Below are 27,792 nucleotides of genomic sequence, written 5' to 3' on the forward strand. Positions count from 1 at the left end.
AGAAAGCTGCGCTTTCCACCAACCGATAGGGCATCATCTCTAACGAGATTAGTTTGGCAATGTGGGCGTTCAAACCCAGTGTACGCGGATGAGAGACTGAGTACTTTCTTGACCTACTCATAGTCTCTGGGAGGGTGAGCTGGACTTGAGAGCTGCATATGGTGGAACTAGCGGTGGACAGGGCGGACTGAGAGAGGGTTGATGATGGTGATGGAGTTGGTGTTCTTTCTGATGGCCTAGATTCAGTCTTTCATTGATATAACAGTGGGATTCCCTGACTGCTTTGGCCTTGCAACGACACCTCAACATTTGCTGCTATGCTAACCGGTGGGCTTACAGTGGGGGAAACAATGTAGCGTTGCTGACTACTTTCTTTGTGATCAGTTGCACATGTGGTACTTGAGGTTTGGTGTTGTGTCCACGCTTGCAAGTGCATGCTGGTTAAATGTCTAAGCATGCAACTGGTATTCAAATTTTTCAGATTTTTCCCTCGGCTAAAGGTCTTTGCGCACTTCTTACAGATAACCTTGGCCTCATCATGAGGATTTTGTTCAAAAAAGTGCCACACTGCACTCTTCCTACTTTGGAAGACATTTTGTGGCCTAGCACGCTGTGCTATTTTGACCGTCTGGACAAGCTGTCCAGCAACTCTTTTGATTTTTGGAACCTGTCTTTGGAGTGCTCCGGGCCTGCCAGATAACAGCTGTTGTTATGTCGATGTCTGTTGTGGATGCTCCTCCTCCTCATCTGAGCTATTGGAAGCAGCACCCTCTTCCCCCAATGGATGCCAATCTGGGTCAACAACTGAGTCATCCATCACCTCCTCTTCAATGTCATGTGCACCTTCCTCTGTGTCACCGTGTATGGTGGTATAGTGTGTGGGAAGGGGCACCTGAGTCTCATCAGGGTCAGAATCTGGCTCTGTACACTGCGAGGACAATGTAGTGCTCTGAGTGAATGTACCAGCAGAATCATCTATCAGTGGCTGTGCATCAGTGCACTCCATGTCAGATTCATCTTGGCCTGGGTAATTCACCATTTCACTTGATAACCCAGGCATGGTATGTGAAAACAGCTCCATGGAGTAATCAGTTGTATGGCCTGCGTCATCCTTCAATCTTGGTTGGGGTGAAGGACACAAGGAAAGGTGTGGTTCATGAACATGACCCTCCAATGACGACTCAGTGCTTTTATTTTTTGCAACTTTAGAAGAGGAGGCGATAGAGCTGGAGGCTGAGTCAGCAATGTAAGACAAAACTTTTTCCTGAAGCTCTGGCTTTAAAAGCGGTTTGCCAACTCCTAGAAAACTAAGCCTTCGAGGCCTTGTGGAGCCAGACAATGACGCAGGCTCAACACCTCCTGCATTCGGTCCTATTTTGCTTTTGCCACTACCATCAGATCCACCACCAACACCATCATTACCAGCTGGCAACCTCCGCCCAATTCCACGGCCTCTTCCACCAGCCTTCCTCATTTTTGGTAAAAATGTACACAAAATCCCACAAACTATATAGTAATGTAAAACAAGGTACAAGGTGTATATACGACAGGGGAGATGTAGAATTTCTGAACACACTTGTGGACACTGTTGTGTGAGGCCCAGTTAATATCACACCGCTATGTCACAGGCTCAATGTCGCAGGTGTGAAAAATGTCACTATAGGACAGGGGAGATGTAGAATTTCTGGACACACTTGTGGACACTGTTGTGTGAGGCCCAGTTAATATCACAATGCTATGCCACAGGCTCAATGTCGCAGGTGTGAAAAATGTCACTATACGACAGGGGAGATGTAGAATTTCTGAACACACTTGTGGACACCGTTGTGTGAGGTCCAGTTAATATCACACCGCTATGTCACAGGCTCAATGTCGCAGGTGTGAAAAATGTCACTATAGGACAGGGGAGATGTAGAATTTCTGAACACACTTGTGGACACTGTTGTGTGAGGCCCAGTTAATATCACAACGCTATGTCACAGGCTCAATGTCGCAGGTGTGAAAAATGTCACTATACGACAGGGGAGATGTAGAATTTCTGAACACACTTGTGGACACTGTTGTGTGAGGCCCAGGTAATATCACACCGCTATATGACAGGCTCAATGTCGCAGGTGTGAAAAATGTCACTATAGGACAGGGGAGATGTAGAATTTCTGAACACACTTGTGGACACTGTTGTGTGAGGCCCAGTTAATATCACACCGCTATGTCACAGGCTCAATGTCGCAGGTGTGAAAAATGTCACTATACGACAGGGGAGATGTAGAATTTCTGAACACACTTGTGGACACTGTTGTGTGAGGCCCAGTTAATATCACACCGCTATGTCACAGGCTCAATGTCGCAGGTGTGAAAAATGTCACTATAGGACAGGGGAGATGTAGAATTTCTGAACACACTTGTGGACACTGTTGTGTGAGGCCCAGTTAATATCACACCGCTATGTCACAGGCTCAATGTCGCAGGTGTGAAAAATGTCACTATACGACAGGGGAGATGTAGAATTTCTGAACACACTTGTGGACACTGTTGTGTGAGGCCCAGATAATATCACACCGCTATGTCACAGGCTCAATGTCGCAGGTGTGAAAAATGTCACTATAGGACAGGGGAGATGTAGAATTTCTGAACACACTTGTGGACACTGTTGTGTGAGGCCCAGTTAATATCACACCGCTATGTCACAGGCTCAATGTCACAGGTGTGAAAAATGTCACTGTACGACAGGGGAGATGTAGAATTTCTGAACACACTTGTGGACACTGTTGTGTGAGGCCCAGTTAATATCACACCGCTATGTCACAGGCTCAATGTCGTAGGTGTGAAAAATGTCACTATAGGACAGGGGAGATGTAGAATTTCTGAACACACTTGTGGACCCTGTTGGATTGTGTGAGGCCCAGTTACTATCACACCGCTATGTCACAGGCAGAAATTGGCTAGTGTATGACAAACTACAAGGTGTATATAGAATTGGGCAGAATAGGAATCTCCCTAGAGTGTAGGTCTGTAAGAACGGAACATGTCCTCGACTTATCCTTACAGAGTGACACACAGATAGCTTCAATGTGGCCGTGATAACAGCCGTTACACGGTACTGAGAGAGGAGCGTGCACGTACACCGCTGTCCGGTGTCCGTAAAATTGTCAAGCTCCGTGTTTTTTAAGTATACGGACTGACACACGCTGCCTCTCTATAGTTTTGAATGTGATCAAACAGCAAATATACTTAACTGTTTGAAAAGCAGACAAAACTAGAAGGTGTAGGTCTGTAAGAACGGAACATGTCCTCGACTTATTCTTACAGAGTGACACACAGATAGCTTCGCTGTGGCCATGATAACAGCTGTTACACGGTACTGAGAGAGGAGCGTGCACGTACACCGCTGTCCGGTGTCCGTAAAATTGTCAAGCTCCGTGTTTTTTAAGTATACGGACTGACACATGCTGTCTCTCTATAGTTTTGAATGTAATCAAACAGCAAATATACTTAACTGTTTGAAAAGCAGACAAAACTAGAAGGTGTAGGTCTGTAAGAACGGAACATGTCCTCGACTTATTCTTACAGAGTGACACACAGATAGCTTCACTGTGGCCGTGATAACAGCCGTTACACGGTACTGTGTGAGGAGCGTACACCGCTGTATGGTGTGGAAAAATGCACGCTCAGTACCTCACCAGGACAAAAAAAACAATTTGGATTGCTTTTAAAAAAGCAGTTTGCAGAGCAGTGGGAAAACAGCAATGCAGCTATCAGGAAGCCTTATAAGGCAGCCTAACAACCAACACAGCTGATCCAGCAAAATATAGCCTCCACTTGCACTGCACACACAGTGACTGGTGTGTTGTACAGGCAAAATCGCTAGCAGCAGAAGCAGTTTTTGGTGTCTTCTTCTCTGCCTAACGCTCTCCCTACAGAATCAGTAGCAGCAGCTCTCCCTATTCTGAGATCAGCATGAGTAACATGGTGGTCGGCGTGCACGCCCTTTTATACCCCCTGTGACGCCCCCTAAAGCAAGCCAATCACTTGCATGCCCTTCTCAAAGATGGTGGTGACCCCTGCCTATGTCATCACGTTGCCCACAGTGTCCGTGGATCCTGATTGGCTGAAAAAGGGCGGAAAACAAACTTTTGAAACGCGACTTTGGCGCTAAAGTCGCCGAGCTCGTGGCCGACCTCACCCTAGGGTCAGGTTTCATTTCATGAAACCCGACTTTACCAAAAGTCGGCGACTTTTGAAATTTTTCGACCCGTTTCGCTCAACTCTAGTGGTGACCATGGCAGCCATTTTGAAGTCGACCCACCCAGGTGTATCCATATAAATGGCCCACCCAAGTATATCCATATAAATGGCCCACCCTGTATATCGGGCAGCACGGTGGCTCATTGGTTAGCATTGCAGCCATGCAGCACTGAAGTCCTGGGTTCAAATTCCACCAAGGACAACGTCTGCAAGGATGTATGTTCTCCTCGTGTTTGTGTGGGAATTTAGATTGTGAGCCCCATTGGGGACAGCGATGATGATGTGTGCAAAATGTAAAGCACTGCGGAATAAGTTGGTGCTATATAAAATAAATGTTATACATATATATATTTATATATATAAATATATGTATATATATATATATATATATATACACAGTGGGTACGGAAAGTATTCAGACCCTTTTAAATTATTCACTCTTTGTTTCATTGCAGCCATTTGATAAATTGAAAAAAGTTCTTTTTTTCTCATTAATGTACACTCTGCACCCCATCTTGACTATCCTTCCTCATTCTCGGGTCCTCTACCAGTTTGAGAGCTCTGCGCAGAATTTTACTAGTTCACAGTGCTGCGGCTTTCTGGACAGAGAGTTCAGATGTTGCTCCTGGAATCTGTTGTAGCCATTCTTCCAACTTTGGAGTCACTATTCTAAGTGCTCCTATCACCACTGGAATCACTGTAGCCTTCACATCCCCCATCTTCTGAAGTTCTTCTTTGAGGCCCTGGTATTTTTCCTGCTTCTCATATTCCTTCTTTCTGATGCTTCTACCACTTGGTACTCTCACATCCATTATCATTGCTGTCTTTTGATTCTTATTTACTATCACAATCACAATATCTGGTTGGTTAGCCAACACCTACTTATCCACCTGGAACTTGAAGTCCCACAGGATTTTAGCCCTTTCATTCTCCCCAAATTTTCTGGAGTCTCCCATCTGGACTTACGAGGACTTAGCTCATACGTTATGCAGATGATCCTGTATACAATTACAACTACTTGGTTGTGGCATTTGTTATATGCTCTTCCTGCTTGCATCTTGCATCCTGCCACTATGTGTTGGACTGTTTCCGAGGCCTCTTTGCATAGTTTTCCCCTTGGGTCTTGTCTTGTATGGTACATCCCTGCTTCTATGAATCTGACACTTAGCACCTGTTAGGGTGCCACTATGATCAGTGCCTCTGTACTATCTTGAAGTCCAGCATTCTCCAGCCATTGGTAGGATTTTTCCATATCAGCCACTTCCATTATCTGTTGATGGTATATCCCATTGACCTCAGTATGTGAATAAGGGCAGACAAAGGACCGGGTCCCGAACTGTGGACATGCAGCACATAAAGACACGTTTACATTGGCCATAAAGTATACAAAACCTACAAGAAGCAAAATGAACATATACCCTGCTGTAACTAAATAAGTAAAAAGCAAAAATGCATTTAAATTTCATAGGGTTCTTAGTAATACTGTTTTTGACCAAAAATAGCATAAAAGCCATCCCACCATTGGCAAGGTGACCCCGTTCGGGATGGTCCTATATTGTCTAATGTTAAAATGCTATGAGTGAGTAATTGAATCCAGAAATTATTTTGAGCACTTTTTGGACTGTTATTTTTCATCAAAATGTAAAAGAAAGCACATAATACTCTATTAATGACTTATTGAATCCAGAAATATTTTTTAAAGCTTTTTTGGAGTTTTACATATCAATGTAATGTATCAATAACCATGCTAAACTGCATGGATGATGAATTGAATCCAGAAAAAAATTTGAACATAAATATTTTGAAAGTGCAGTTGATGTGATTCTACACTCATGAAAGCTTTGCAGAAGTGCAAAGCCAGTCAAAAATTATATGAATGGTGATCCAGTCATCCATAGAACCCTGAAACTCTTCTATGGACCCCTATCTCCACTGCCGGTCATACAGGATTCCAACTGTCGGTATATTGTGGTTAGCAGGCCCGCTAGCATTTCTCCAGCCCTAGTCCTGGCTTGCCTAATAATAACGTAATAGTGTATGGATGAGTCATTGAATACAGAAAACTGTTTCAACGCTTTTTGTAAATATTATATAACACTGAAATGTACCGCAAAGCATGTTATAGTATATAGATGAATAATTGAATACAGGAAAAAAATTCAATGCTTTTTTGGAGTGCTCTATAACATCAAAATGTACCACAGAGCACATAATAACATATGAATAATTGAATACAGAAAAATGTTTTAATGCTTTTTGGGAGTGTTTTATAACAGCAAAATTTACCGCAAAGCATGTAATACTCTATGGATGACAATATAGTAAAATATTTAACACAAAAAATGTGATCAACTGCCACAGATTTATGGAATATATTTAGCAAAGGATTGCAAAGCCTGAATGCTAGCCTAGAGGCAGCATTCAGCCACTCTCACATGCAGAATGTATGTGATACAAGCAGCAAAGCAAAAGATTGGCCCTTAGAAGGGCTCTTAGCATGATGGTTCAGCTTCAGCACCAGTATCAAAACTACAGGCCTCTGATTTGTTAAACTATCCACACACATGCCACGACAAGTACTCTCTCCCTCCAATAACAACTGTCACAGAGCTGTGCAATGGCGTCAGTGTGCCAAGCCTGGCAGCATCTGTCCTTTTATAACCCCTGATGATGTCATACGACCAGTTAATCACAGTAATGCCACTTCAATAATGGCTGACTACAGCATTACAGTGACATGCAGGCAATCGTCATATGCTTATTGGATGTGTAAAAAGTGCCAAGTATGCGAGGTGGGGATTTGAATTTGAAATTGAGTGCCGGCTAATGCTTCCTGAGTGCAGAGCACGTCCGAGTACTCAGATACCCGAGTGATATCCAAGTATCACCGAACACGTTTGCTCATCCATAATTAAAAACTCTATGGATCAGTGTGCTGTACGACAAAAAAAGTAGGGCACACAGAAGTACGTGTACAACAAATGTATGATTGCAGCCCAAGACTTTTATACACCATATGTAGTATGACCCGCAAAAGCACAAAATCCACTACTTATAAAAGGGAATATGTGCATTTTAAAAGGTGTGAAAATCTGTCAGCCAAATCAAACTTGACATTGGCAAAACACATATTACAAAGTCCAGCACAATTTCCACTGAAATACATACGCTTTCATTGTAGTGCTTAGTAATAAACCATTGGCATTACCTTTTGAATGGAAATAGTATCAGTTAGACTGTGCCACCAAAAGGGATTTCCTTTGGCAATGATCTTATATTATAATGCCAAAATAATTCATGATTTTATAGAAGTGTATAAAAAGACATAATCCATGGCATCGTGTACTCAAGTTTCATTTTGTTATCTTGGGGTTTTGGCTTTTTGGAACACTTAATGTCAATTAATTATATGAAATATGAACACTTGGATGGAAAGTTATAGCAGGGCCGTAATGCCCTGCGAGCCATAATAAATCTTTTTCCACTGTTATTCCATTAACATCACTAGTCCTTTGAAGCAGTGTTTTGTAGAAATAAAGGGGATTAAAGCTCAGTCTATTGAGAGCGCCATACAATTTCTATTGGTAAAATCATTATTTGGCCCACACGTAGGTCATTTATATCATAATGCGTGCAACAAATGGTAGAAAATGTACTTAAAGGGATTATCAGGAACTGAAATGTTGATGATTTGTCTATATAGTATGTCAATAATTTGAGATTGGTTGTGGTCTTCCACAGATCAGCTGTAACTTACTTCGGCAGCAATCAGATGCAAGTAATGTACAGTCTGAAACACCGCAGTGCCACACAATGCTGCTGCCAAATACTGATATTTATCTCCCATTCAAGTGATTATAAGATAAATTACAGTAGTCGGCAGGGGCAGTTCTGGACATTGCTCCTAACTGCAGTGTTCTATTCCATACTTTGCCTACATCTGTCAATTTCCGGAACAAATAAAAGTTGATTGGTGGGGTTTCAGGGTGTTGGGTCTCCATTGATCTCATATTGATTATTGAAACCTACCGCACAGATAACTTTTTAATTATTTTGTCTTGGACAACTTTTAAACTGTTGAAAAAAGCAGGGGAGCAATAAGATCTCCAGTCCCCAGTTTTCAGGAGTATAATGGTATCAAGAAACAGCAAAAAGTAACCCAAATTTTATTTATAAACCGAGGCCCATCACTTTGAAACTTTATCCAAGCAGAAAAAGAAGATATCCAGCGAGCTTAGAAGGAACAGTAATACAGTAGACGTTTTTGCAAAGAACTTCTCAATATTTAATGAATCCAATAATGTTACATATATTATGCATATATTTTTCAACTTGAAAAAGGCATCTGCCGAAATGCATAGTTTTAAGGGGGGTGAGGTGTCAATTTTTTGTCTATATATGTAACATTATTGGATTCATTAAATATTAAGAAGTTCTTTGCAAAAACGTCTATTATTGTTCCTTCTACGCTCGCTGGATGTCGCCTTGTCTTGCTTGGATATAGCTGTGCTTAGTCTGGACTGAACTACTTTCGTGCTGAAGCGTCTGAAACGGCCGTCATAGTGGTGAGCTGAAATTATGTACGGTATATGTGAAACTTTATGTTGACACATGGCTAATTCACCCAACAAAAAATATGCTGTTTTCCCTTATAATCTTATTACCTTGAAATGTGATTGAACTAGGTAGTAAAATGTGATCGCCATATCATCAAGTTTAGTATAAAGTTATACAGGACTTATTTACTTTCAGAAATTCTTAAGATATTATCCAAAAGACAATGTTATTCCCAAAGAGTAAATTACATAGTTGGATCGGGTATTGTTTTATATGATATGTTTACTTTTATGTCTGTTATAACTTGCAATCTGTTATGTCTAGACATTTATTATTTTACCAGTCAATGAGTGGAAATTTAATTATTCTTGCAAGTGACAAACTATGAAACCATTTGGTACATCATCACTATAAATAATAAAAATTATATTTTGACAAAGTAATTACAAGCTTTCCAATACCTAGTAACTAGAGTTGGGTGGATTGATTCACACGACTCTGGTCCATCGGCCAGGTTAATAGTCTCTGACAGCTGGATGGGAGGCTCAGAAATCCCTTACCTTTCAGGATCACTGGCAGTAGTCCCAAGAATCCATCTACCCAACTCTATTCTGGTAACTTTTATGAGGAAAATGGACATAAAATGGTTCACATAGGTCAGAAGTTATCCACTACCAAACCATGCTACTACTTACCATTGTTGCAGCGATTCCCGGAACAGCACATGCCATCTCTGTGACAGCGTTTCTTCTTTCTGCGGCACACCATGCATGAGGAAGGAGCCTGATGAGGACTGTAACAATATCTTCCAACTTCACATTCTTTATCACTAACACATGGATAAGCCTGAAAAAATCCACAAAGAAAATGATCAGCTCTCATGTCAAATTAAAGTGGGCTATGACACCAAAGGTATATGTAGTTCTCCAACTTTTTACCATTAAATACATTAAAAGTAGAGAGAAATTTCACAAAACACCCCCAAAAATAGTTACAGTGGGGCAAAAAAGTATTTAGTCAGTCAGCAATAGTGCAAGTTCCACCACTTAAAAAGATGAGAGTCTTCTGTAATTTACATCATAGGTAGACCTCAACTATGGGAGACAAACTGAGAAAAAAAAATCCAGAAAATCACATTGTCTGTTTTTTTTTCCTTTTATTTGCATATTATGGCGGAAAATAAGTATTTGGTCAGAAACAAAATTTCATCTCAATACTTTGTGATATATCCTTTGTTGGCAATGACAGAGGTCAAACGTTTTCTGTAAGTCTTCACAAGGTTGCCACACACTGTTGTTGGTATGTTGGCCCATTCCTCCATGCAGATCTCCTCTAGAGCAGTGATGTTTTTGGCTTTTCGCTTGGCAACACGGACTTTCAATTCCCTCCAAAGGTTTTCTATAGGGTTGAGATCTGGAGACTGGCTAGGCCACTCCAGGACCTTGAAATGCTTCTTACGAAGCCACTCCTTCGTTGCCCTGGCGGTGTGCCTTGGATCATTGTCATGTTGAAAGACCCAGCCACGTTTCATCATCAATGCCCTTGCTGATGGAAGGAGGTTTGCACTCAAAATCTCACGATACATGGCCCCATTCATTCTTTCATGTACCCGGATCAGTCGTCCTGGCCCCTTTGCAGAGAAACAGCCCCAAAGCATGATGTTTCCACCACCATGCTTTACAGTAGGTATGGTGTTTGATGGATGCAACTCAGTATTCTTTTTCCTCCAAACACGACAAGTTGTGTTTCTACCAAACAGTTCCAGTTTGGTTTCATCAGACCATAGGACATTCTCCCAAAACTCCTCTGGATCATCCAAATGCTCTCTAGCAAACTTCAGATGGGCCCGGACATGTACAGGCTTAAGCAGTGGGACACGTCTGGCACTGCAGGATCTGAGTCCATGGTGGTGTAGTGTGTTACTTATGGTAGGCCTTGTTACATTGGTCCCAGCTCTCTGCAGTTCATTCACTAGGTCCCCCCGCGTGGTTCTGGGATTTTTGCTCACCGTTCTTGTGATCATTCTGACCCCACGGGGTGGGATTTTGCGTGGAGCACCAGATCGAGGGAGATTATCAGTGGTCTTGTATGTCTTCCATTTTCTAATTATTGCTCCCACAGTTGATTTCTTCACTCCAAGCTGGTTGGCTATTGCAGATTCAGTCTTCCCAGCCTGGTGCAGGGCTACAATTTTGTTTCTGGTGTCCTTTGACAGCTCTTTGGTCTTCACCATAGTGGGGTTTGGAGTCAGACTGTTTGAGGGTGTGCACAGGTGTCTTTTTATACTGATAACAAGTTTAAACAGGTGCCATTACTACAGGTAATGAGTGGAGGAAAGAGGAGACTCTTAAAGAAGAAGTTACAGGTCTGTGAGAGCCAGAAATCTTGATTGCTTGTTTCTGACCAAATACTTATTTTCCACCATAATATGCAAATAAAAGGAAAAAAAAACAGACAATGTGATTTTCTGGATTTGTTTTTCTCAGTTTGTCTCCCATAGTTGAGGTCTACCTATGATGTAAATTACAGACGCCTCTCATCTTTTTAAGTGGTGGAACTTGCACTATTGCTGACTGACTAAATACTTTTTTGCCCCACTGTATATTCAACAAGAAGGTGTGACTTTACGGGAATGGGAGAAGCTTCATAGGAAAGGGGCTTGTTTTAAGATGTGATACTGTTTGCCAAAATTATGGCAAAACTTATCAACAATTTTTGGCCATAGAGTAAGTGAACAAGTAGGTTGTATAAACTTAGACTAAACAGTCTAAAGAGGCACTACATGTAACAAACAGCATGAGCCACTGTAAAAAAGATGGCACAAATGAATACAGCTTTAATAAATCTGCCACTTAATATTCTTATGTTGGTATCACATCTACAAAGATATTTGTTGATTGTTGTATATATATATATATATATATATATATATATAGTGAGGCAGTGACGAGTATTATATGCAAGGATACTATGTATCACCCAGGATGCGCATAGAAGCGTTTTAAGGCTGCTGGAGTGCATTGCAGTCACAGGCATAGCTGTCATTGCAGTGCAGAATAAAAATAAGTTTGGTCTTGAACAAGCTATTTGCCCAAGGCAGATTTAAGAAAACCCGGCATGGGCTTTTATTTTTGGAGTGAACTACAGAATGGTAGTGGGGCAGTTCACTCTCTCCAGCCAGGTCTTACAAGTGGCCCATGGCCACAGATTCCATTTAAAAAACCCTGCAGTAAAGGGTTTGCGTGTGTCAGTGATTGTTTGCAAGTGGTAGAGCAGGTGGCTCTGCAACAGCTGGCTTGTGTGAGGTAACAGATCCAGGAGCAGAGAACACCTGGCACCCTGCAGCATGATATGGGGGTGCAGTCTCCCTCGGCAACCGGTCTCGGACGCAGACTGTTGTGACGCCCCGACTGCGACCCGGAGGATACATGTGCTGTTCATGCTGTGAGTTGTTTGGTGACATTTGTCACTCCGGGTCCATATTTATACACAGTATTTACAATACATTAAGAGTAACAGATTTGATTTGTTGATAGGTAATTGTCAGGTACCAAATCATCGGATGATTTAGGGTATGCTTTAGTTTTGGTATGTTTTTCCGCTTTTTTTCCCCACACATTTTTGCCAGCAAAACTACGGTAATGAGATCTGTGAAATCTCATGCGCACTACTTTCATTACTCATTACTTTTTCCTTGCAGATTTGAAACAGTTTGAAATCTGCGGCAAGTCAATTCTTTCAACGTTTTTGCAGGAATCTTCTCTCATTCTAATGAACAGGAAAAAAATGTCAAAACCACATGTAAACACATGGCAAAAATGTGTATTTTTTTAAGCAGCAATTTCCCTGTTGCAGAACTATTTAACGTGTGCACATACCCTAAGCTCAAACTATCTCAGAACACCAAAATATTCTATGTATTTTTGGCTTAAATACATTGCTGAACCTGCCCTGTGGTGAATATATTGAGTTAGGTGCCAAAAAGAATTATATCACATTTATTCCATGAAAACAGCCCATTTATGTTTACAATTTATTCAGCTTGCTATTGTTACTGCTAGTCAAAAAGCGATTTCACTGAGCTAACAGTAACAACAGGTATTTATTGCCACAGCGGTGAACCAGTGCTCTAAATTAATTGCTCTGCAGCTTTTTCCTCCAGTTTCTTTAACTTTTTACACTGTAGAATCATTTCATGCAGTTTTTGTTGGCTCCTGAAGGTTGTACTTTACATTAGTAAAGTGTCTTTATTTGCCAAGGAACCCAACTTCTGTGCCAGTTTGGCTCGGAAGTTTCCGCATCGACACTTAAGTATATTGGGATGTGAAGCAGAGAAAAGTGCCAGTTGGGCACAGATATAGCAGACAAGACATTCATTAGTTCTTCTACTTGTCTCCATTAGATTTGTAAGATTGATTTCACCTCATTATAGGTCTGTACAAATGTGCTAGTGTTACCTGGTTTTCTTCTTTTTGACACTGCTATGATTATACATTCTAATTTACTGTATCATAGGAGCATTTGGAATCATTTATGAAAATTAAAGGCAAGGTTCAAGGTATTGATTTCCAAATCTGTAGTGAAATATGATGATTATGTTGCAAAATGGCTAGTCCATGCAATGCAAAAGGTAAACTATGGCAAAATTTGACAATATCCGCATGTAATCCTTCTATTATACTTACCATTAAAAGGAAATGCACAATTAAGGAAGCAGAACAAAGTATGTCAACTTTCCACAATATAGTGCAAGAGATCTATGAAGCTAAATGCACCAAAACTTTTACTTAAAAAAAAGCATTTCAATAAAAAAAACCTTTCTCCTAACTCTGAGCCCACATCTTTACCGGCATGTGTCAGCCGATTTCAACATTTGATATGTGCCCCCCAACAGCCACGAATGGAATCATGATCCAGCCGCGGCTGGAAACCTGCTAAATGCCACTGTCAATCTCTGACAGCGGCATTTAACATGAGTGCGTCAGAAGTGTGTCACTATTCCCTCCCATAGGTGGCCGTGTCACATGACCACTGGTCGCCGATTGGCTGGCATGACATCCCGGAGTCTGCAGAAGACCCCTGTGGTTGTCATTGCTGGATTGCTATGAGTGCCGCCCAGCAGTCAGAAATGCTCTGTTTAGCACAACTGATCGGATCATAGCAACTTCTAGTTGAAGCCAGGATAAAGTAAGAAAAAAATGTTTTTAAAAAGATAAAAAATATATAAAAGTTTAAATCCCCTCCCATTCACCCCATTCAAAATAAAACAATTACAAAAAATAAAAATACACATATTTGGTATCACTGCTTTCGGAATCGCCCAATCTATCAAGCTATAAAAGAATTAAACCAATCGGTAAATGGCGTAACGAGAAAAAAAGTCAAAATGCCATAATTAAGTTTTTTTGGTCGCCACAATATTAAAATGCAATAACATGTGATCAAAACATCATGTCTACACCAAAATGGTAATAAAAAGGTCAGCTCAGAGCACAAAAAAAAGCTCTCATCCAACCCCAGATCCCGAAAAATGGAGATGCTACGGATCTTGAAAAATGACGCAATTTTTTTTTTTTATATAAATTTTGGATTTTATTTTTCACAACTTAAATTAAAAAGAACCTATACATGTTTGGTATCTGTGAACTCATAATAACCTGGAGAATCATAATGGCTGGTCAGTTTTAGCATTTGGTGAACATGCATTTGCAGAATTGCATTTTGTTTGCAAATTCACCGTACTTGATTTTTTTTCCCATTTTTCAGTATGTTATATGGGAAAAGTAATGGTGCCATTCAAAAGTACAACTTATCCTGCAAAAAACAAGCTCCCACACGGCCATAATGACATAAAAATGAAAAAGATATGACTCTAGGAAGAAGGGGAACAAAAAACAGAAAACAGAAACGCAAAAAACAAAAATCAGCTGAGGCGTGAAGGGGTGAAAAAGCTGGCTAAGGAACAGATAAACTACAAAGGTGAAGTTATGGAAGACAATTTCATGTTACATGTCAAGACTGAGAGACTGAGCACAGCAACAAGATACAACGTAGTTACACCTTATCTGTAAAGTCTCCCCCAGTCAAAGATTTCAAAGCAAAATGAAGATGTGTTTTTCAAGGTCTTTTGAAGGAGCAACATGAAATGAGCCAACCTGATAACCATAGATGCAGTGGTCAGCCAAAGAAACAGTGCAGCAGATTAGACACCTCTTGCTCACTTAATTTCAAAATCGGAAGATGTACAGCAGTGCCATCAGCTAAAATTTTCTGCAGGCAGGATAAGGACTAAATTAAAACTATTTTCATAATAAATAAGAACAAGGAGTCCTGGAAAATGGCCCCACAGAGCTGCAATCTCAGCATTGAGTCTGTTTAGAATTATAGTAATTGAAGATTTGTACTGAAGTACATCCACAAAAGAACAGTGGTTAGTTCTGTAAGATATTTGGAACAACCTACCTGCCGAGTTTCTTAAAAAATTGTGTGCAAGTGTACCTCTTTTTGCATATTTACTTTGCACTTTGCTAATTGATAAAACTAACTTTACAATCATCTATTCACACATACACACTCCCACACATTTTTACATATTGTGCTTTTTTCCTTTCTTGAAATTTTTTTTACATATCAATTTTGATGTTTTTTGGTTATGTTGCTATTCACTTTTCGTGTCTCCCACATCTGCCAGGGTTTATGTAGTTGAAACTTTACTTTTAAGCTTTGCGTTCTTATTCTTCAAATATATACCTGTTTCTTCACACATTACTTGCAGCTGTGTCGGGATTCATCTCTTTACAGCTGTAAATGGTTACAGAATGCTGTGGTAATGCAGTAAAGGATGATAGATGTCAAAGAAAGTGTTAAAGAATAACTTTGATTTTGCCTGACTTCTTTTACTCATCTTATTTGCTGGACACATTACTGATTAGTATAGTAAGAAGATTCACTTGATGGCAGTGAAAAGATGTTAGATTGAGTAAACATTGTTAGGGCATTGTATAGGCATTTAGCAATGGGAATATATGCCTGCGACATATGGAAACTATAACATAGTAATCTATAACAATACATGAAGTAAAACCTTAAATAAGCTAAAATGCATCAGTTTAACTAACAAAAGAGCTATATATGAAGAGTCGACCTTGACATGTATCCAATTATTTACTGCAAGAATCTTACACTTACAACTCTTTCTAGACCCCTTTGATTACTATGGAATTGACTGCACATATGTTAACTAATTCAAGACCAGGCTATTTACCCCACTTCCTGACTAGGCACATTTTTTCGTATGTGCGGTTTAAACAGCTGTTCATTTTTGCTAGTTCTGATATTCAAATATTTTTTGCATTTTTTTGTTATACATGGGTCTTCATTTTTCTATCATTGTAACACTTTCTTTTTTTTGCCATTATTGGGCAATATCAGTAGTAAAAATAAGTGAAATGCATGTCTGTTTTCCCATTCTTTTTTATGACTATAAAGGACCACTGAAATAAATTTAAAAATGTTTTTGCCTTTATTTGTAACAATTATTTTCATATTTTGGATATTTTTGTATTTGAGAGGCGTGGGGCTAGTAGCAGCAAGTTGGATTGATAGCAGCTTTTTTTTTAGTTACTTATTTTTATATGCTTTTTATTTATTTTTAATTTATTTTGCAAATTGTGCCCCTCAAAATATTATAAAAGACCTTTGCCCTCACATTTCAAACTTTAAATCCTTTTTTTTTTAAATCTGATTTCCCCTGTAACTAGGGATGGTTTATTAGCTCCAGTTACAGTGGAAATGCAGTTTCCTGACACCATATCAGATTGGAAATCCATGAGCTCCTACTCCTTCCCTACCTCCCTAGACACAGTGGTCAGGACTTCCTATTACTGTATAAACAGCACTTGTTTAGCTCTGTGACTACAGCGATATAGAAGGCAGCGGTGGTAATAAACCATATGATCTGACAACTGGATCAGCACTCCCACAGCTGCACAACTGCATGTTAAGAACGTCACTGCACAGAAGAACGGAGACTTTCACATGTTAAATTATTTTATAAAGCAGTACAGTAAGGCATCATTCAAGCATCCATGTTTCACATTCTTTTAGTGTTTTTCATGGATAGAACATAAAAACATTGCAATTTATGGACATGATCATACATCTTGTTTCTGTGACCAATCCTTTGCAAAATAAACAACTAAGGCCGGGTTTACACTTGCGTATCGGGTCCTGCGTTCCCAATCTTAAAGATAGGTACACAGGACGCATGCAGAAGTAGGTGGACCTAAACAGAAAAAGTGCGGAAGTGGTCGGAGTTTCAGGGAGGAAGTCCGCAGCTGTCCGCAGAGCCCGGTATACAAGTGTGAACTTAACCTAAGACATTTTTATTCTTGATCTGATTTTCAGCAAAAATCACCCATTCAAGTGACTGAGTCCATAATAAAAATGGATAGCACTCATATGCCATCTGTGTCTCATTTGAGTACTGGTCTTTTTTTACTGATTGTTGATTAGGAGAAGCTTGAAAATGTTTCTTTTGCTTTGTAAATAAAGACTGGCAATGCAACATGAACTGTCATTATTGCAAACTAGATGGTGGCCCGATTCTTATCGCATCGGGTATTCTAGAGTCTCTGTTAAAATAAAAAATAGTTATATGCTCACTTTCCGACAGCCCCCGGACTCTTTCTCTCCTCTCCACACTCCCGGCATCTTCCGGATCCAGTAATGCTTTGCGCGAAACACCGCTGATGATGTCGCGCTCTCGCGAGAGTGACGTCATCTTCAGCCCTTCTCGCTAAGTATTACTGGAACCGGAAGATGCCGGGCGTGTGGTGAGAGGAGGGACAGAGTCCGGGGGCCGTCGGAAGGTGAGAATATAACTATTTCTTATTTTAACAGAGACTCTAAAATACCCGATGCGATAGAATCAGGCCACCATCTAGTGTATTATACTCCTGTTACACCTGGAGCTGCTGTCACTGTTCTGCTGTTACCTAATGTATTGTACACCAGTTACAGCCAGATCTGCAGTCACTGTTCTGCTGTTACCTAATGTACTCCTGTTACACCCAGAGCTGCAATCACCGTTCTGCTCTTACCTAATGTATTGTATATGTACAGGACTGTGCCTGTGTAATGAGCGATGCAGCAGTGTTGCCTTTAATGGCTGTAATGTGCCTGTACAATAAGCAATGCAGCCGTGTTGCCATGACGACTAAGCGACTGTCGCTGATTGGTCACGGCCTAACTGCCGCGACCAATCAGCGACGCAGGATTTCGGTTACAGACAGACATGATAAGACAATTATATATATAGATACAGAGATTTATAAAGTACGGTACCTATTTTTATTTGTATTCATATTCAGGAATTACTGAGATTTTTTAACAGGTTTGAAAATGTACCTCTTTATTTAACAAGATAATTGCTGTGATCCATTTTACATTAAGTTCATTGACTTCATGGACAATAATATAGGCTCCTAATCAGAATCAGTACAAGATAAACAAAGTAATATGTTTTCATTCTTATTTGTATGCATTTTGTGATTGGACTTTTACATGTCAATTTAGTACAGCTGTAATTAAAACATCTCTTTAAATTAAAATTCACACAGTTTAGAGAATTTTTGCTCCATAAATTATATTTGGGTCAAATAAATTTGCCATAAATTTAAGATACTCCAATTGCCCTGAAAACATTTGTACAGCACTTGGATATTTCCTAGCACTATGTCCTTAGCAATGTCACACAGCCTTATTAATGTCAAAGTGACTGCACTATAAAAACAGATGGTAACCCGGTACTATTTAAAAGACCATTTAATAACAATGAGCATTGACAGACTTTTCCTTTTTTAAAAAATTTAAAAACAGACCATAAATTATTCCTTTTAGTCAGGATCGGACTGGCCCACCGGAGAACCGGAGGATTCTCCAGTGGGTCCAGGCACTGACACCTGCTGACATACTGTCCAGCAGCTGCCTATGGCCCCCACTGCTCCACGGGCCCAAGCTAATAGCGGCACACCCAGCTGCTATGGGGCCCCTGAGTCAGGAGGGCCCTCCCGGTGCCAGCGGAGCAGCAGCTGGAGACAGGAGCCTGTCCCCGCTGTTAAAGAGAAATGAATATTCACGCTTCCGCCTGCACCCGTGGGCATGGAGAGGAGTGAATACCATTTCACTTTAATAATGGGCAGTGTTAGTCACAGGCTGGTGCAGCTGCATCTGGGCCCCGGAGATGGGCCCCTGCAGGGTGGCTACCCCTGAGGGCAATTGGTGGGCAGGGAGCGATTCCTGCAGCTTGGCTGCGGTGCGGAGATGCAGGGATCCAATGCCATCTTGCTTCCTGACCAGCACTTCCTGTCTGACACAGTGCATGCTCATTTTCCTTCACATCTTCCTCTGGATGTGGTCTGGATCATATTTAATAGTTTTATAGCTTTTAGGCTGTGTGCCCACGTAGCGATTTTTAAGCGTTTTTGCCACGATTTTCGGCGCGAAAACGCTGCAAAAACGTTTAAAAATCATGTACAGAACGCCCCCCATGCATTCCTATGGCATTCCGCACATGCTGTGCTAATGCTGCGCTTTTTTCCGCGGCGGAATCGCATCGTGGAAAAAATCGCAGCATGCTGATTCTTTTGTGCGGAATCGCAAAGAATTGCGGCGATTCCGCACCCATAGGAATGCATGAGAATCGCTTACTTCCCGCATGTGGCTATGCCCACCATGCGGGAAGTTAAGCATCTCATGTGCGGTTGGTACCCACGGTGTGGAGGAGAGGAGACTGTCCTCCAGGCCCTGGGTACCATACCCCTGTAAAAAAAAGAATAAAAAATATAAAATCGGGGTATATTTACCTTCCGATGTCCCGCGCTGCATTCCCGGCCTAGCGTTCCCAGTAATGCCTTGCGGCAAGGCCCTGTAATGATGTAGTCTCGCGTGATCATCACAGGTCTCGCAAGTCATTACTGGGAACGCTGTGGCCCGGGAATGCAGCGCGGGACGCCGGAAGGTAAATATACCCCGATTTTTTTATTTTTTTTAGCATTTTAACATTCTATCTTTTACTATTGATGCCGCATAGGTGGCCTCAATAGTAAAAACCTGGTCACACTTGTCAAACACTATGTTTGACGAGTGTGACCAACCTGTCAATCACTTTCCAAGCGATGCTTCAAATCGCTTGGAAAGTGCTTAAATATCGCACGCGAAAATCGCGGCAAAATCGCGAACATAATTGCGGTAAAATCGCGGTGAAATCACGTGGAAAAAACCGCGCGATTTCTGGGAAGGAGTCCGGTTTTTAGTGAGCGTTTTAAAACGCTACGTGGGCACATAGCCTTAAGGTTGAAGATAGACTTGAGTCCATCAAGTTCAACCTGTAGCCTAACATGTTGATCCAAAGAAAGGCAAAAATCCCATGGGGCAACCATTAACTGATCCATACTAATTGAAAAATTCCTTCCCAATTCCACATGCAGCAATCAGATTAGCTCCCTGGATCAACCCCATTACAGAATCTAATACCCATAACCTGTGATAATATATTTTTCTAGAAAGACATCCAGACCCTTCTTGAATTCTAGTAGTAGTGAATGACCCACTACAACTTCATGTTGCAGAGAGTTTCATAGTCTCACTGCTCTTACAATAAAGAATCTGTGAATCTGTGACTATGATTAAACCTTCTTTCCTGAAGATGTAGAAGATGCCCCCTTTTCCCTGTCGCAGGTCTCAGTGTAAAAAGGTCATTAATAATAATAACTGTATTTATATAGCACCAACGTATTCCACTGGCCTTTAGAATTAAAGGGGAATTCCCATCTTCAAGATCCTATCCCATTGTAGTAGTAGGTGTAGGTGTAATAAAAAAAATTGGCAAATTCCTCCAATTAGAAATGTGGTACAGTTTTTCTGATTTCCTATGTGTCTATCCTCATGTGCAGGCATTGAAGGACCCTAGCTATCCATGATTATGACCACTAGCAGCTAGCTAACTGTCACTATATCAGTGTTCATAACCACTTAAGGTCTTGCAATGCCTGCCCATGAGGAAAGAGACATAGCAAATCATAAAAACTAGACAACATTTCTAATTGGAGGTAATTGCTAATATTATAATAATTATTATTATATTTATACAGGCGATCCACGTGTGTCAGCAAAGCCATAAACCATACATGAGAAATAAGTAAGTGAAAATATAGTGCCAAAGGAACAGACCAGGTGAAACAGGATGCAAATGGCATCCTCCCACCCTGACATGCGTTTCGACACTTGCTTCTTCCGGTGGTGACTACATTGTCAGCTATCCCAGCTACAGTACAGTAGTGTCTCTTAATGTCCGATAAAAAATTCAAGGCACTGCACAATCCCAATTTACCCACTTAGGGACTCAGTTATTTCAATTTTGCATTTTCATCTTTTCCTTGCTTTTTTCAAAGAACCATAACTGTTTTTTTTACTGTTGACATAGACTTAAAAGGGCTTGTTTTCATGAGATGAGTTGTAAAAGAGCATTTAATTTATTATATAGTGTTTGGGAAAATGAGTAAAGAAAATCCCAAGTGAAGTGAAAAGGTGAAAAAATACACCATTCATTTTTTTTTTTTTTTGTGTTGACATTTTCCAAAATGCATAACATTTTTATTTTTAAGTCCACGGAGCTGTGTGAGGTCTTCATTTTTTTGCATGGTGAACTTTCATTTTTGTTGTTTTTCATTTTTAGAACCAAAGAAAAAAAAGGAAGTCCAGCACTTCCATAAATAAAATTAATCTTTTATTTGAAATTCATTTAAAAACAGGATTCATCATGAGGATAAAACCTTAAAATCTTATGTGTATCTCGGGTGCAAAAAATGGATTTTATGGATAGAAGTGCTGGAAAATTCCTTTTTTACCTTCTTCAGGTCTACAATAACTGAACTTCACCAGCATGAATTGGCACCCATTCATCAACTTTCCCGTGTATCCTGAACAATATTGGCGTGCAGATAATTTCTAATTCTTTTTTCTACAAACTGTTTTCAATTTGATTTTTATACCATTTGATTGCTTTTCAACTCCTATTTTGTGGCTGTGCAACAAAAAAATACTATTTTGGTGGTTCACTTTTTGCTTTATAGCAAACTAGCAAAGTTATCTACCAAGAAACAAATCACCTGCAACTTTAAAATAAATCCCCCAATATTTTATAAATACATCAGTGCCAAAAAGAAAAAAAAATGCTATAGGAAATTTAAAAGATGATTATAAGATAATTATAGAGGACAAAGAAAAGGCTGAGATATTAAACAGGCACTTTTCATCCATGTTCACCAATGAGCTTACTGTTCTTGGGATCATTCAACAAGGTAAAAATCAAAATTCACCACCTGATATTGTTACCCTTTTATAAATCTCTTGTCAGGCCACATCTAGAATATGGGATAAAGTTTTGGGCACCATGTTTAAAAAACAGGATATTCAGAAATTTGAGTAAGTTCAAAGGTGAGCAACTATATTATTACAAGAGCTGGAAGGCCTCTCATATGATGAGAGATTGGAAAAGTTGGGTTTGTTTAACTAACAAAAAGATGCTTCAGAGGGGATCTCATTTACATGCATAAATATATATGTGGTCACTACAAAAGACCATACGTTGCACTAGGCGGGCACTCACTATGGGTATAAGAAAGTCAAGCTAAATAGGAAAGGGTTCTTTACAGTTAGAGCAGTCAGACTGTGAAATGCCCGACCATAAGAGATATTAATGGCAGACAATATAACAGCTTATAAAAAAGGGCTGGATTATTTCCTCAATACACATAACATTTCGGGTTATAGTTAATTTAGTGACAAAATGCATAATTGGTGGAGAAAGGTTGAACTTGTTGAATCTAGGTCATTTTCCAACCTATGTAAGTATGTAACATTTACCGTATGGGTTGGACAATTCCATATTGGACTGTTATAGACACGATGATACCAAATATGCATTTAATTTAGTTTTTAACATTTCTTTTTTTTATCTGGGAAAAAGTGGGTGGCTCAAATTTTTATAGTTAAAACTTTTTTTTACATTTAACTTTTTTTTCTGTCTCTATAGGGAAATTGAACTTGCAATTGCTTTACCGCTTGTATCGCAACTGATGTTGCTGGATCCGTTTTTTTCTCACAGACTTGTATTAGCGATGGATTGCGACTGATGGACACACGTTTCATCTGTCATTCGACGGATTCGTCGGAAATTCTGTGTCTGTCGACTGGATACAACGGACATAGGAACGTTTTTTGTCTACGTCGAAAAGTCGGACAGCGAGGGATCCAGCGCCATCCGTCGCTGGCTATAATGGAAGCCTATGGGTGCAGGATCTGTCGCTGTCCGTTAAAAGACAGATTCATCACCAGATTCCATTTTTTTTAAGACTGAGCATGCCCGGAATAATTTCCATTCTGGCACATAAAAACTCTCTCTCTCTCCAGAATTCTATTCTTTTAAAAATTCCTACAGTGGGTCCTGCGATGGGTCCATAAAAAAAATGGATCCGGTGCATCAGTTTTTTACAATCTGACCAGGATCCGTTTTTTGCACACTTTGATGGATTGCGACTGATTCTAAAAAACTGAGGTGTGAAAGAGGCCTCAGGCATCAAAAAGTGTCTACACAAACCATGTGAAGGCATTTGTTCAGAATTGAGGTATGAACCAGACATCCAGCTACAGATGTACCTCTGCTCTCAAAGGCTATCATAGTGTAGAGCAAAACTTCACTTTTGTTTTGGATGCAATAATAGCTGAAAATTGATCTGGAGACTACATGGCCAAAACCAGCTCTACTCCCATTATTATGGGGTGGCGTGGCATAATGCATGGTAACCAGACTAATCTAGTCTTCATTCCAGGTAAAATATAAGTTCTGTATTACATTGATTTGATTGTGGAACCAGTGGTATAGCCATTACTCCATGGTGTCCCACAAACCATTTTTCAACATGACAGCTGCAGGCAGCATGTTACTCATACTACTGAGAGCAACCACGTAGCCTAAATGTGCTGCCATAGCCTGTAACGTCTCCAGGCTTGTCTCCTATCAAGCACATCTGGGATATTGTTGGTTGACAATTGCAAAGGGAGCTTGCAGAAATGAATCTTGATGATTTGTGTGCCCAAGTGCATTCAGCATGGCAGAGCATTCCCCAAACAACCATTAATAACCTTACTGATACCATGTCAAGCCATGTAAGTTTGTTTATTTCTTAGTATGGCACTAAATAAACTGAGATGTTTTGAAAATGTTGTGGTCATTTTTTTAAGATTTGCACAATATTAACTAGTGTATTGGTCCTGTGATTTCCATAATTACTTAACTTTTCCTTATTTGTCTTTCAATTTCAATGTTGAGGAGTGTATGTACTGCATTGCATAAAAAATGCAGCTAAAGTATCAGATTGAATAGTTGAAGAACATTCAATACCTTCTAGCACAGATCACAGAATGTGTGAGGTCTCGATTTCGTTCATTAACACAATGTATTTGGAAATAGAGCAAGATTTTTTGCTTTTGCAGATGTTTTAAGTGGTATGGTTGTTGTTCCATGTGCTAAATGTGAATCATGGCGCAAGTTTGTTAAACCTTTCATGGAATCGCCGACAAGATCCAGATCCAGTGGGTAAAAGTGTAGAAAATCTAAAGTACTAAATTGTTAGGCTGAGTTAACAAATATAAAAAAAGAATTGTTTGGCATCTAGATTTGCTTAGTTTAGCTAAGTATCAGTAAAGTCGCTTATTATAAAAGATAAACATGTTGTCATCAAGATGAGAAGATTTTGTGACCATTGGATGCAAGTATAAATATGTATGTCTCCTTAATCAACAATGAGCTAGAATGTGGTTTTACATACTTGGTCTCAGGCCATAACCTATGAACCATTCAGCTCAGTCATGTATTTAAAGAGAGCTGAACCCTGAAAAGATATCATTTCAGAATGTTTTCCCTTCTACCCAGTGTCTTTCCAGGAATTGCTTATTGTATTTGATAGCAAATCAAGGTACAGTACAAAAAAAGAAAATTCAAAATATGATTTTTTTTCAATGTAAATTCAAACAGGTTGGCTGTCACAGAAAAAGAAAGGAAAAGAGAGATAAAAGTTCTTGAAATGAAGAATAAATTGTTGACATGATCATAATTGCAGAAAGTACAACCAGGCCCACTGCAGATGGGGGTTCGCCGGTGTCAACGCTATTATTGACCTGAATGTGTGTACTCAGACACATCCAGTTGAAATCAATTGTGGTGCAGAGAGCTGCCTCCCTACAATACAAAACAATAGCCTGCCATTGACCAATCAGAGGCCAGCAGCTGATGCCGCCATCTCCTCACAGATGGAGCAATGACATCACAGCTAGAATATTGTACATAATTACTAAATGGAGGTCAGTATGTGGACATTATTACTTTTTAGGGTCCAGAGTAGGTGCAATATTACCATATGGGGGAAATATAGTGGCTGGCATTAATACTGTACATGGAGGCCAGAATCGAGGACATTATTACTATATAGGGGCCTAAAAGAATACATTATACTATTTGAGGGCCAGAATGAGTGATATTATTGCTATATTGGGGTAAGAATGGAGACATTATATTGTATGGGGGCCAGAATAGGTATAATTATTGCTCTATTGGTGGCATAATGGGGGATGTATTGGGGACAGAATATGGGATTTATACTGTATGGGGGACATTACCACCTTATGTAGTTATAATTATTATTATTTATTTATATAGCGCCATTAATTCCATGGTGCTGTACATGAGAAGGGGTTACATACAAAGTTATAGATATCATTAACAGTAACCAAATTTACAATGACAGACTGGTACAGAGGGGAGAGGACCCTGTCCTTGCAGACTTACATTCTACGGGATAGTGGGAAAGAGACAGAAGATCGGGGGTGCAGCAGCTCTGGTGGTGATGAGGCGGCAGCTCAGGCGGTGGTGAGGCGACAGGATGGTCATTGCAGGCTATAAGCTTTCCTGAATAGATGGGTTTTCAGGTTCCGATTGAAGGAACCGAGGGTGGTGGATAATCGGACGTGTTGAGGCATGGCATTCCAGAGGATAGGGTATATTCGAGAGAAATCTTGGAGGCGGTTGTGTGAGGAACGAATAAGTGTGGAGGAGAGTAGGAGGTCTTGGGAGGATTGAAGATTACGTGAGGGAAGATATTGGGAGATTAGTTCAGAGATATAGGGAGGGGAAAGGTTGTGGATGGCTTTGTGTTAGTAGTTTGAACTGGATTCGTTGGGGAATTGGAAGCCAATGGAGGGATTTGCAGAGGGGGGAGACAGGGGAGTAGCGAGGAGAGAGGTGGATTAGTCGGGCAGCAGAATTGAGGACAGACTGGAGTGGTGCAAGTGAGTTAGCAGGGAGGCCACAGAGGAGAGTGTTGCAGTAGTCAAGGTGGGAGATGATGAGGGCATGTACAAGAGTTTTAGTAGATTGAGGACTGAGGAAGGGACGGATTCTGGAAATAATATGGGATATTACTATATGGAGTCCAGAATGGGGGACATTAATACTAGATGGGGACAAATTAAAAGATCTTATTACTGTATGGGACCAGAATGAAAGATATTATTACTACATGGGGCCTGAATATAGGACATTATTACTATATGGAGGCCAGAAATAGGGACATTAATACTAGATGGGGACAGAATAAGGGATATTATTACTGTATGGGGTCAGAATTAGGGACACTAATACAGGATGGGGACAGAATAAGTGACACTATTGTGTGGTGCCATAATGCTGAAAATTATTACTGTATGAGGTCCAGAATGGGTGACATTATTACTATATGGTGGCCAATGTGAGACTGTAATGCAATGAGAGGCTAGCTTCCAGGAGTGGACCCTCTGGGTTGTGGTACCGAACCTACCCTGAGCGAGCTAACCAGGTGGGACCAACCCCTATACAGGGATTGTTAGGGACAAACTCAGGGGCCTCAAATACCATGACAGTCGGAGCAAGAGGGGCGGCTCGTAGGAAGAGCAACTAAAAAAAGTATCAAACTGGAGACACTGGAAGGGGTAAGAGGATGGGAATCAAATGGGATACAGGGAGAGGAGAGGGACAGGAGCAATTCAGCCAATATCCCCAGGGGTGGAAGAACTGGGAGACTGGGTAGAAACAGCCAACCAACAGGAGCAGACGAAGGAGGCAAGACCTGAGGTAGACACAGAGAAGCAAGCTAAAATAACCACAGGAATAGCAGGGGTACAGAAGAAAATCAGCCAGAGAGAGCCTAAGTACAGGTACATGGTGAGCACAAAATAATCAGTTGCCTCCGCTAAGGGAGGGCAGCCTGATATACCTGGCGATTGCCCTCCATTGGACAAACAGTGCTTCCAGGTCAGGTCACCGCAGTAGGTAAGATCCCCGAGAGTTTGCGCGGCCGAGCCCTAGTGCGCATGTGCAAGCCAGCCGTGAGTGAAGCTGGCTGTGCTGGAGGAACGCGCCATGATGCCCGAGCAGCAACACATCAGGATGCAGAATCAAGCAGGTGAGAAGCGGAGGGCTGAGCGGGACCAGCTGAAGTGATGGGGAACCGAACAGACACTGCGCTCGCAGCGGAGGACCGGACAGTGCTAGCAGCAGGGAATACTAGCTCCCTGGAAGAAGGCACACGCAGCCAAAACGCACGTAGGGGCCATGGCACCATCAGACCTGAGGTATTCATTGTTATATTGCTAGTTCTACCATGTCACTTTATCACTATTCCCTTGTGTGGCTTCTTGTAGCTTCTTTGTCCAATTTGGTATCATTCAGCAATTAATCACAAGGTCCATTTATTATTTTGGTCATGTGTGTTATAGTTCTCTGACACAATCTGCCTCTGGTCTATGGGGCTTCATTTGTTCGGAAGTGTTCACCATTTCTTTACATTATTTACTATCAGTATATTTTTTAATTGCTGTTATCTAAATAAAATTATA

General features: G+C 40.6%; 1 protein-coding gene across 1 annotated transcript in view; it reads right to left on the reverse strand.

Moving 5' to 3' along the window:
- Positions 1-27,792, reverse strand: part of DKK2 (dickkopf WNT signaling pathway inhibitor 2) — a 190,532-nt gene that overhangs the window by 30,188 nt on the left and 132,552 nt on the right. The window contains exon 2 of the mRNA XM_073571842.1: positions 9,498-9,648. Within this exon, the coding sequence (XP_073427943.1) occupies positions 9,498-9,648 (151 nt within the window). The remainder of the gene's footprint in view (positions 1-9,497; positions 9,649-27,792) is intronic.

Source organism: Dendrobates tinctorius, unplaced genomic scaffold, assembly GCF_039654945.1.
Source record: "Dendrobates tinctorius isolate UK_male_01 unplaced genomic scaffold, ASM3965494v1 ptg000030l, whole genome shotgun sequence".
In the NCBI taxonomy this organism is placed as follows: Eukaryota; Metazoa; Chordata; class Amphibia; order Anura; family Dendrobatidae; genus Dendrobates; species Dendrobates tinctorius.